This window comes from Nycticebus coucang, chromosome 16 (assembly GCF_027406575.1).
Source record: "Nycticebus coucang isolate mNycCou1 chromosome 16, mNycCou1.pri, whole genome shotgun sequence".
Lineage (NCBI taxonomy): Eukaryota > Metazoa > Chordata > Mammalia > Primates > Lorisidae > Nycticebus > Nycticebus coucang.
The window spans coordinates 49,300,284-49,313,116 of NC_069795.1; the positions used below are offsets into that span (position 1 = coordinate 49,300,284).

The 12,833-nt window shown below is 37.1% G+C and overlaps 1 protein-coding gene across 3 annotated transcripts in view; it reads left to right on the top strand.

Moving 5' to 3' along the window:
- Window positions 1–12,833, top strand: part of ADGRG7 (adhesion G protein-coupled receptor G7) — an 85,040-nt gene that overhangs the window by 66,411 nt on the left and 5,796 nt on the right. For all 3 annotated transcript variants that reach the window (XM_053565797.1, XM_053565798.1, XM_053565799.1), the window contains 2 exons: window positions 5,298–5,453; window positions 8,119–8,275. In XM_053565797.1, the coding sequence (XP_053421772.1) occupies window positions 5,298–5,453; window positions 8,119–8,275 (313 nt within the window). The remainder of the gene's footprint in view (window positions 1–5,297; window positions 5,454–8,118; window positions 8,276–12,833) is intronic.

The window sequence follows — 12,833 nt, forward strand, 5'->3', positions numbered from 1 at the left end:
GTAAAAGTGTTCCCTTCTCTCCACATCCACGCCAGCATCTGCAGTTTTGAGATTTTGTGATGTGGGCCATTCTCTCTGGGGTTAGATGATATCTCAGGGATGTTTTGATTTGCATTTCTCTAATATATAGAGATGATGAACATTTTTTCATGTGTTTGTTAGCCATTCGTCTGTCGTCTTTAGAGAAAGTTCTATTCATGTCTCTTGCCCATTGATATAAGGGATTGTTGGCTTTTTTCATGTGGATTAATTTGAGTTCTCTATAGATCCTGGTTATCAAGCTTTTGTCTGATTGAAAATATGCAAATATACTTTCCCATTGTGTGGGTTGTCTCTTTGCTTTGGTTATCGTCACCTTAGCTGTACAGAAGCTTTTCAGTTTAATGAAGTCCCATTTGTTTATTTTTGTTGTTGTTGCAATTGCCATGGCAGTCTTCTTCATGAAGTCTTCCCCCAGGCCAATATCTTCCAGTGTTTTTCCTATGCTTTCTTTGAGGATTTTTATTGTTTCGTGCCTTAAATTTAAGTCCTTTATCCATCTTGAATCAATTTTTGTGAGTGGGGAAAGGTGTGGGTCCAGTTTCAGTCTTTTACACGCAGACATCCAATTCTCCCAACACCATTTATTGAATAGGGAGTCTTTCCCCCAAGGTAAGTTCTTGTTTGGTTTATCGAAGATTAGGTGGTTGTAAGATGTTAGTTTTATTTCTTGGTGTTCAATTCGATTCCAAGTGTCTATGTCTCTGTTTTTGTGCCAGTACCAAGCTGTCTTGAGCACTATGGCTTTGTAGTACAGACTAAAATCTGGTATGCTGATGCCCCCAGCTTTATTTTTGTTACTAAGAACTGCCTTAGCTATACGGGGTTTTTTCCGGTTCCATACAAAACGCAGAATCATTTTTTCCAAATCTTGAAAATACGATGTAGGTACTTTGATAGGAATGGCATTGAATAGGTAGATTGCTTTGGGAAGTATAGACATTTTAACAATGTTGATTCTTCCCATCCATGAGCATGGTATGTTCTTCCATTTGTTAATATCCTCTGCTATTTCCTTTCTGAGGAGTTCATAGTTTTCTTTATAGAGGTCCTTCACCTCCTTCGTTAGGTATATTCCTAGGTATTTCATTTTCTTTGAAACTATGGTGAAGGGAGTTGTGTCCTTAATTAGCTTCTCCTCTTGACTGTTATTGGTGTATACAAAGGCTACTGACTTGTGGACATTGATTTTATATCCTGAAACATTACTGTATTTTTTGATGACTTCTAGGAGTCTTGTGGTTGAGTCTTTGGGGTTCTCTAAGTATAAGATCATGTCGTCAGCAAAGAGGGAGCGTTTGACCTCCTCTGCTCCCATTTGGATTCCCTTTATTTCCTTGTCTTGCCTAATTGTATTGGCTAGAACTTCCAGCACTACGTTGAATAGTAAAGGTGACAGAGGACAACTTTGTCTGGTTCCAGTTCTAAGAGGAAAAGCTTTCAGTTTTACTCCATTCAGTAAAATATTGGCTGTGGGTTTGTCATAGATAGCTTCAATCAGTTTTAAAAATGTGCCACCTATGCCTATATTCTTCAGTGTTCTAATTAGAAAAGGATGCTGGATTTTATCAAATGCTTTTTCTGCATCTATTGAGAGGATCATGTGATCTTTATTTTTGCCTCTGTTAATATGGTGGATAAGGTTTATAGACTTGCATATGTTAAACCAGCCTTGCATCCCTGGGATGAAGCCTACTTGATCATGATGAATGACTTTGTTGATGATAAGCTGTAATGTATTGGCTAGGATTTTGTTGAGAATTTTTGCGTCTATATTCATGAGTGAGACTGGTCTGAAATTCTCCTTTTTGTTTGGGTCTTTTCCTGGTTTTGGTATCAGGGTGATGTTTGCTTCATAGAATGTGTTGGGGAAGATTCCTTCTTCCTCAATTTTTTGGAATAATTTCTGCAGTACAGGAATAAGCTCTTCCTTGAAGGTTTGATAGAATTCTGGAGTGAAGCCATCTGGACCAGGGCATTTTTTGGTTGGAAGATTTTTTATCATTTCTTTGATCTCAGTGCTTGAAATTCGTCTGTTCAGGAGCTCTATTTCTTCCTGGCTGAGTCTAAGGAGAGGGTGTGATTCCAAATATTGATCCATTTCTTTCACATTGTCAAATTTCTGGGCATAGAGTTTCTGGTAGTATTCAGAGATGATCTCTTGTATCTCTGTGGGATCAGTTGTTATTTCCCCTTTATCATTTCCGACTGAGGTTACTAGAGATTTTACTTTTCTATTCCTCATTAGTCTGGCCAATGGTTTATCTATTTTATTTATTTTTTCAAAAAACCAACTCCTTGTTTCATTTATTTTCTGAATGATTCTTTTGTTTTCAATTTCATTGATCTCTGATTTGATTTTGGAGATTTCTTTTCTTCTACTGAGTTTAGGCTTAGATTGTTCATCTTTTTCCAATTCCATAAGATCTCTTGTGAGATTGTTGATGTGCTCTCTTTCTGTTTTTCGAATGTAGGCATCTAAAGCGATGAATTTTCCTCTGAAAACTGCTTTTGCAGTATCCCACAGGTTTTGGTAGCTTGTGTCTTCATTGTTGTTATGCTCAAGGAAGTTAATGATTTCCTGTTTTATTTCTTCCTGCACCCATCTGTTATTCAACAGAAGATTGTTTAATTTCCATGCCTTTGGGTGGGGTCGAGCATTTTTGTTAGAGTTGAGTTCCACCTTTAGTGCCTTATGGTCTGAGAAGATACAAGGTAAAATTTCAATTCTTTTGTTTCTGTTGATATTTGTTTTGTGTCCCAGGATATGATCAATTTTGGAGCATGTTCCATGGGGTGATGAGAAGAATGTATATTCTTTATCTTTGGGATGGAGTGTTCTATATGCGTCTATCAAGCGCAGTTGTTCTAGGGTCTCATTTAAATCTCTTATATCCTTGTTTAATTTCTGTTTAGAGGATCTGTCCAGCTCTGTAAGAGGAGTGTTAAGGTCCCCTGTTATTATGGTATTATCAGATATCATATTGCTCAGACTGAGTAAGGTCTGTTTCAAGAATCTGGGAGCATTTAAATTGGGCATAAATATTTAGAATTGAAATGTCTTGTTGTATTTTTCCCTTGACCAATATAAAGTGACCGTCTTTGTCTTTTTTGGCTTTAGTTGCTTTAAATCCACATGTATCTGAAAATAAGATTGCAACTCCTCTTTTCTTCTGAATTCCATTTGCCTGAAAAATTGTCTTCCAACCCTTGACTCAGAGCCTTAATTTGTCTTTTAAAGCCAGGTGTGTTTCTTGCAGACAGCAAATGGATGGCTTGTGTTTTTTAATCCAGTCAGTCAATCTATGTCTCTTCAGGGGGGAATTCAAGCCATTAACATTTATTGAGATAATTGATAAGTGTGGTAGTATTCTATTCGTCTTATTTGGTGAGAGTCAATTGCTTAGTTTTATCTTTTGCATCATTGTGGAGGTTAGGTTCTGTCCTTTAATTTCTGAGTTCTTACTTTGCTGCTGATCCATTGTGGTGGTCAGTGTGCAGAACAGGTTGAAGTATTTCCTGTAGAGCTGGTCTTGTTGTGGCGAATTTCCTCAATGTTTGTATATCCATAAATGATTTGATTTCTCCGTCAATTTTGAAGCTTAGCTTAGCAGGGTACAGAATTCTGGGCTGGAAATTGTTCTGTTTATGTAGATTAAAGGTAGATGACCATTGTCTTCTTGCTTGAAAAGTTTCATTAGAGAAGTCTGTGGTCACTCTGATGGATCTGCCCCTGTAGGTCAACTGGCGCTTACTCCTGGCAGCTTGCACAATCTTTTCTTTTGTCTTGATTTTGGACAGGTTCATCACAATGTGTCTTGGAGAAGCTCGGTTAGAGTTGAGGCGACCTGGGGTCTGATATCCCTCTGAAAGCAGTGTGTCAGAATCTTTGGTGATGTTTGGGAAATTTTCTTTTATAATATTCTCTAGTATGGCTTCCATTCCTCTGGGGGCATTCTTCTTCCCCTTCTGGAATTCCTATAACTCGTATGAGGAGGAGGAAGTCCCATAATTCTGACAGTGAACGTTCTGCTTTCTCTCTCTTCTTTTCTGCCTCTTTTACTATCTGAGTTATCTCAAAAACTTTGTCTTCTACCTCTGAAATTCTTTGTTCTGCATGGTCTAATCTGTTGCTGATACTTTCCCTTGCATCTTTAAGTTCCCTGATTGACTGTTTCATTTCCTTTAGCTCTGCTATATCCTTTTTATATTCTTCATATCGTTCATCTCTTATTTGATTCTGTTTTTGAATTTCCTTTTGGTTATTTTCCACTTTATTAGCAGTTTCCTTCCTTGTTTCCATCATTTCTTTCATTGTTTTCAACATGCATATTCTAAATTCCCTTTCTGTCATTCCTAACATTTCTGTATAGGTGGAATCCTCTGCAGTAGCTACCTCATGGTCCCTTGGCGGGGTTGTTCTGGGCTGGTTCTTCATGTTGCCTGGAGTTTTCTGCTGATTCTTCCTCATGAGTGATTTCTTTTATCTGTTTTCTTGCCCTAATATTCCTTTCGCTTCCTCTTGCTCTTTAAGTTCTTGTGCCTGTGGAAGTTGCGGCGGGTTTAGACAGATTGAACACACGCGACCACTTGCCGGTTTTCCACTGTTTTAGTCCTCCTCTTGGGGTCCAGAAGTCTCTCGCTGACTCCCTGTATCCTCTCAGGGGTGATGATAGGCAGATCCCACCAGCCAGAGATGCCTGGAGTCCTATCTCCCCAGACTCACGGTGCCCAGATGCAAGGAAGCTGTTACTCGGCTGCCATCTTGCTCCGCCTCCCCGTGCCGGGCGGTCGGCGGCCAGCGCGCGGTGGAGGGAAGCCGGTACTGCGGGCAAGGTGGCGGCCACCGCGGCTGAGGCTGCTGAGGGGGCAGTTGCGGCTCTCGGCGCCTCAGCCCGAGCCCGATTTCATGTTTTGAACCATCTGGATATGCTACTTATTCAAAATGAAAACAATCACTTGCTTAAAGTCAGACGCTTCAGAAGTGACAGAGAGTAACCTTTAAATCCAGGACTGCCTGACTCAAAATCTTATTTTCTTTCTGCAAAGTGACTCATAGACAACATGGCAAAACCAACTCTTTACTTTTCTAGGGGGTTGAATTTCTGAAAGTCATCTGACATGGATACAATGGGATGCAATGGGATATATTTTGAACAGATTTTTCAGTGGAGTTAATGTCAAAAATGTTAATAGTACATGGAATCAGTTTGTATACCTTTCTTGCTTTGCTGAAATAATTTCTTTTTTCTCCACAGCTGCTGGCTGGCAATTCCCACAAGCAGCGACTTCATAAAAAGTCCATTGTTGTGGTCATTCCTCATACCTATAACCATTATCCTCATCAGCAACGTTGTTATATTTATTATAATCACAGTCAAAGTGCTGTGGAAGAATAATCAGAATCTGACAAGGTAAGATTCCCAATGGCTGGGAAGGTTCCAAGCAAGATTCATTCAATACGAAATACAGGACAATAATATATCTATCATTCCTGAAAGAATTTTTAAACTGAGCCAATCACAGGGGTATGTATTTTGCATGAGAAATTTTCTTTTAAACTTTGACTCAGAAAGGGTCAGAAATTTTCATCTTCTAACATCGGTACAAGTAGCCCTCCATATACCTGGTTTCTACATCTGTAGATTCAAAATTTAAAAAAATAAAATAAAATATCTGGGAGAAAAAAATCCAGAAAAAAAAACAATATGACAACAAAAATAACACAAAGAATATAACAATTTACATAGCATTTATTTTATTAGGTGTTATAAGTGATCTAGACATGATTTACAGTATGTGAGAGGGGGTGGCACCTGTGGCTCAAAGGAGTAGGGTGCCAGCCCCATATATCGGAGGCTGTGGGTTCAAACTAGGCCTCAGCCAAAAACTGCAAAAAAAAAAAGTATATGAGAGGATGTGTATTGATTAGATGCAAATATCATGTCAGTTTATACAAGGGACTTGAGCAGCCTCTGATTTTGGTATCCACAGGGTCCCAGAACTAATCTCTTTGGGTACCAAGGGATGACTGTATTACGATGTGGGTATACTATATTACATAACACATTTTGCATTATATGAGACCAACTGAAAACTCAACCCAAAGACTTTCAAGAAAAAATTTTCTCCCTGATGCCAAATAGTCAAGAAATCATATTTAAACAATTAAACAAATGAGAAGGTTGTGAGGAGATGTTGTCACCTGTATTTTTAATTTTATAAACCATCACCTATAGGCTACATTTTACATGTATTGCTTAAATTATACAACAAGTTTAACATTTTTTTAATTAGTGGAAAGCATACAACAGTTTGTAAATTTCACTTAAAAAATCGAATCTTCTCTTGGAAAAATGGAACATCTGGCAACACTGAGCTCGTGTTCCCTGTAGATGGGCATGTGCTCCATGATTTGCTAGTTCCCATCTAGACAGCTTCTCCTTTTTCTATAAACTTTCTGCCTCCCAAAAGTATTTCATTGTCATCCCTGATATTATGAGAGCTTTTCACTTGGATAGACTAAAGAACATAAACTATGAAAACACATATTCTCCATCCTTCCTGACTGTATCTCCACAGCACAAATTGGTTAAAAGACAGTGCCAATGAGGATATGAGTTCATATTTAATTTTATAAGACTCTGCTCATATATTAAGTAGACTTACTATAAGCAGGCACGTCTATGAGCATATAGTAATCTCACAATTGAATCCACTTGGTATGAACAGATGAGTGGAAACCACCATCATTACTGGGAATTTAATCTTAAATATGTGCTCTACAGACCAAGTGTAAACATAATTTTTTCCATATGAATGATAGTGCTTCCCCCACATTTCTCCTTAATATGAACTATCACTGATAAACATTAAAAATTATGTTTTAGTATCAATGAAGAAAGACCTTGGTGAAGGCTTGTTAGCTAATTGCAAATTAAGGTATGTTTCCCTTATATAAAACACTAACATTTTTAGCCAGAGACACCAAACAAATTTGTATTTCTAAATTTTGATGGATAGGCCATGGTTCTTAAATTGGCCTAATTATGAGGAAAAGCATGGTATAATTTAATTGTTTAACAAATGATCTTCCATGTATTAGTTAGCTATATAACACATCACCCTAAAACTTAATTACTTAGAAGGACAAATATTTACTATTTGTCACAAATTTGAGCCTTGGTTGGGTAGTTGTTTGATATGGGCTGATGCAAATAATGATGATGGATGATCTAGCATAACTCCCTTTCATGGTTGACAGTTGGTGGTTGATCGATCTTAGTAAGATCAGTTAGAAAAGTTCATCTCTGTTCTACCCAGTCTTTCATCCTCCATTGAGCTAGCCCAGGTTTCTTAACATAACGCTCTGAGGATTCTAAAAAGCAGTGAGAGAAGGCAAACTTTAACAAGCAAATACTTCCAAGTCTCTGCTTATAACATTTGCTAATATCTCACTGGTCAAAATAAGTCCTATGACCAAAGCCAGATTCCAGGGGTAAGACTCCCCATGAGAGGGAAGAAAATCTCTCTGCATCTAAATAATCTTTCTCTCCCATATCAACTCAAGCCATAAGAAGATCCCAGAAGTAAAAAAAAAAAGAAAAGAAAGAAATTCTTCACTAGCTGGTCTGGAGTAATCTCACTAAATTAAAATTCCATTCCAATGAAAAAGTTGATTCTTAGTGAAATTTGCCTGCAATAGTATTAAGGAACTGTTTTGCCTCAGCTTTTAAAGAGGCATCAATGAATTTTTTAAAAATTCAATAGATTTAGGGGGTACAAATGGAATTGCATTATATGTATATATTGCTTAGTGGTTAAGTCTGAGCTTTTAGCATACCCATCACCTGAATAGTGTACGTTGCACCCAGTAGATAATATATTTTTAAATAAAGCTTCAAAATTGGATTTTTGCCTGAGTGACATAAAGTCTAGCATTGTTTTTCCACCTGAGGCATAATACTGCTAAATAAGCAATATGGTCAGATGAATATGCATTGTATATGGAGAGTGATAATGATATTAATAGGTAATACCTAATGAGCCATATCTTCTTTCTTGTTTTCTCTTACCTAGCACAAAAAAGATTTCATTCTTAAAGAAGACTGTTAGCACATTATCTATTGCAGTTGTTTTTGGAATTACCTGGGTTCTGGCATACTTGATGCTAATTGAAAATAATGACATCAGGAACGTATTCAGCTACATATTCTGCGTTTTCAACACTACTCAGGTATGATGTGATTACTCTGAAAGTAGCAGACTATACAGTAGAGGGGATGATATCACCCCGGATCAAAGTTACCTCCCTTTAAAACTCTCTGAATTTCATTGCTTAGATACCTTTAGGAATCTCTCTCTCTTTTTAAGAGCTGGTCTCACTATGTCACCTAGACCAAATTTAAATTTCTAGCCTCAAGAAATTCTTCCACCTTAGTCTCCTGAGTGGCTGTTATTACAGGCACCTGTCACTATGCCTAGAGAGATTCTATGCTTAATTCACTTGGTGGGAAGAGGGAGGAAAGCTCTTTCTGACTTATCTACTATGTTTTTTCCTGGGCTGGAGCTCATAGAATTTAATTGCAGTAGGGTTTAGCCACATCCGTCCCTCTTCTCTGAGTAGGAGAGATTTTGTCAAGCAGCTGGCTTGGGGAACAACTATTTTCTTTTTGTCCCATGGAACGAGTTCACGGTATATAGTTAGACAGTGTTGAAGTTACTGCTTGGATATCTGTGGACTTGGCTGAATGTTTTTCTTTCAATTCTTTTTACTTTACTGAGACTAGTTATATGGCCTAACATTGGGTCTATACTGGTGAGCAAAACATATACCCTTGAAAAAAATATGTACTCTGTAGCTATTGGATGTAGTGTTCTAAAAGTGTAAGTAGAATCAAAGTGATTGTTAGTGTTTTACAGATTTTCTGTCCTTACCAATATTTTTATCTATTTCTCTCATTTACTGAAAGGTAAGTCTAAAATCTCTCCCATTGATTATGAATTTGTGTATTTCTTTCATTAATTCTATCATTTTTCTTCATGTATTTCCAGGTTCTGCTATTAGATGCATACACATTTATGACTGTTAGGTCTTCTGAATGAATTGATGTTTTTTGTCATTTAGATAACAAGGTATATTTACCTTCAATAACACTTTTTGTCAGAAAGTCTACTTTATCTGATATTCATCTTTCTCATTTATACTGGTTGCATGATGTATATTTTTTTCATCCATTTACTTTCAGCTTACTCTGCTCTCATATTTAAAGTATGTATCATGGCTGGGCGCAGTGGCTCACGCCTGTAATCCTAGTACTCTAAGAGGCAGAGGTGGGCAGATTGCTTGAGCTCAGGAGTTTGAGACCAGCCTGAGCAAAAGTGAGACCTGTCTCTACTAAAAATGAAAAAACTGAGGCAAAAGAATCACTTGAGTCTGAGAGTTTAAAGTTGCTGGGAGCTACAATGCCATGACACTCTATCGAGGGTGATAAAGTGAGACTCTGTCTCAAAAAAAAAAAAAAAGTATGTATTATGTTGATAGCAAATACATGAGTCTTACCTTTTCATCCATTCTTACAGTCTTCATCTTTCAATCAGAGTGTTTAGTTCATTTAGATCTAATGTATTTATTGACATGGGTTAATTTGTGCCTACTATTTTACTATTTGTTTTCAGTGGCCACTCTATTTTCTATTTCTCTGTTCCTTCTTTTCTTCCTACTTTCAACTAAATTTAATATTATGAGGATTTTATTTAAATTCATATACCAGTTTTTAAGCCACACTTCTTATCATTTGGGGGGGGTCAATTTAGGAATACATTATACAACCTTAACTTTTCATAGTTGATATAGAGTGAATATTTTACCACTTACAGTAAAATGTAAGAAACTATAACATAATCTCTTAAGTTATAGTTTTCTTATGTATTATCTCTGCATTGTAACCCCTACAATGCAATGTTATTATTTTTGCTTTAAACAGACCTATGATTTTAAGGGAATTAAGAGAAAAGAGTGCTTATATTTAGCCAAAAATCTATCATTTCCAGTGTTCATAACTTTCTGAAGATCTTAATTTCCATCTGGTATAGTTTACCATAAGCCTAGAAATATTCCCTAAGAATGTTTTGTATTATAGTCTCTGTTTATTTTATCTAAAATTATCTTTATTTTGCTTTCATTCCTGAAGAATATTTTCACTGGATATAGAATTTTGGATTGACAGAGTTGGTTTTTGCTTCCTTTCAGCATCATGAACTAATTTCACCAACTGGCTCCATTTTCTAATCAGATCCTTAGTATTTTTTTTTTTTTTTTCAGTTTATGGCTGGGGCTAGGTTTGAACCTGCCACCTCTGGCATATGGGGCCAGTGCCCTACCCCTTTGAGCCACGGGTGCCACCCCCTTAGTATTTTTTTTTTTTTTTTGCAGTTTTTGTCTGGGGCTGGGTTTGAACTTGCCACCTCCAGCATATGGGACCAGCGCCCTACTCCTTTAAGCCACAGGCACTGCCCAGTATTTTGATTATTGTTCTATTGTATGTAATGTGTGTTCTCCGGTTGCTTTCAGGATTTACTTATTATCTTTGATGTTTAGTAATTTAACTATGATGTATTTAGGTATTTTTTCTTCACATTTATTCTGCTTTAGATCGCTAAACTTCTAGAATCTGTTAATTTATGTCATTCACCAAATCTGATAATTTTTTTCCACCATTATTTTTTCAAATGGTCTTTCTGCTACAATTCTCTTTCTTCTTTCCTTCTGGGAAAACAATTACATATATGTTAGACCATTTAATATTATTCTGCGTGTTCTTGAGTTCTGCTCATTTTTCTTATTCTATCTTCTTGCTATTTATTATATTAGATCATCATGCTATTTATTATATTAGATCATTTCCTTGTTCTTTCTTCTTGCTATTTATTATGTTATGTCATTCTAGATTATTTATTATTTCAAGGTAATTTAATTTTTTTCAATTACCTCCAATATGTTGGAAAGTGTATCCAGTGATTTTTATTTCAGGTATTACACACTTTTAGTTTAAGAATTGTCTTCTTTTTTTTTTTTATGTTTTTTTTTTTTTGTAGAGACAGAGTCTCACTTTACTGCCCTTGGTAGAGTGCTGTGGCGTCACACAGCTCACAGCAACCTCCAGCTCTTGGACTTATGTGATTCTCTTGCCTCAGCCTCCCGAGCAGCTGGGACTACAGGCACCCGCCACAACGCCCAGCTATTTTTTTGTTGCAGTTTGGCCGGGGCTGGGTTTGAACCCGCCACCCTTGGTATATGGGGCTGGTGCCCTACTCACTGAGCCACAGGCGCTGCCCTTTTTTTATGTGTTTTAATACTGCTGATATTTCCACATTTTTATTCATTACATTTTACTTCACATTCTTAAGCATGTTATGACATTTTAAACTTTGTCTGTTGTTGTGCAAAAGTTGCGTGGTGCAGTACCGCAGAGATTAAGACCTGCAGTGAAATTGTATGGCGAATAAGGAAGGCTGTAGCTCTCTCATGGCATGCAGCAACTTTATTTCTTCCACCAAAGCTTATATAGGCAATACTACATGTACACACAATTAATCAATAAACATATTACTTAAACCTTAGCCCCAGGCCTCCCACTGCTTGATGCCTAAGGGGCTATGGATTAACAGATAACCACGTCACTAGCATTATCTAAAGCTATTCTTATGCTAAGTAATCAAAAACAAAACCACAAAACAAGGTTCTAGGGGAATAAGCTGTTTGAATGCTTGACCTTTAACAGACCATCTGGAGGCAGTCATTCATCTTTAGGGAGTAGTCTGGAAATTCCTGAGATATATAGGTATGTGCCTGCAGGCATGCCCCCAGGAAGCCAGGCCTTTAATCACTTCTATGTGACCAGACTTTTAGCCGCATATGGAGTTCTATCCAGGTTTTTTCCTTTCTAATTCACAAAAGACTTCAAACTTGCCTTCACAAAATGGAACCATTTAAAGGCTTATTAATAGGCTTTCCACCTATAGTCTATATATCTAATATATGAATCATTTAATTCAATTTCTACTGATTATCTTTTTTCCTATAGTTTATGTAGGATAATATTTAGAAATAAACATATCCTACATCAAGCACACAAAGTGAACTCAGTGTGAGTTTAAAATGACTTGCTATTCTTCCAGAGGCTTAAGGGACCTGGGCCCCCCGGGACACATGCAGAATTAGCTTGCCTGGAGTTAAAATTCCATAAGCTCTTTCTCTGAAGTTGTGCACCCCGTGAAACCTGAGATCAAAGGGCATGCCGCCCTTCCTCAGAGATACAGGCCAGAGGGTTGACATATGTTAAAAACATATTGTCAGAGGTCTATAGGTGCTCTGCCGTGAGGAAAGACACAGTCATTACTTCATACTGAGTAAACTGAGTGAACACTTGAAGGTACTCTTCCATTAACTCTGTTCCCCTGCGGCTGCTTTCTTCTTTGTGATCTTTTAGATCACTTCTTTTAGATATCTGCCCAGAGATTAATCAGTGTCTAGAAGAAGATGTTTACTGCAGAAGTGATTGTGTTGATATGGTAACAGGATATTTCCTTACAAGTTAATTTCAGATAGGTAAAAAGAGGTAATGGTGAAACTAACAGATGATAGATTAAGTGTGTACGTGACTAGAAAGGTATAAAATCAAAACTCTGAATAAAGAACTTCGCTACATGCCATCCCATACTATGTAGTCTGTTTCTTGACTTAATAATTGCAGGAGCAAGTTTATACCCACAGCAAAGCTGCTGTTCTTTTG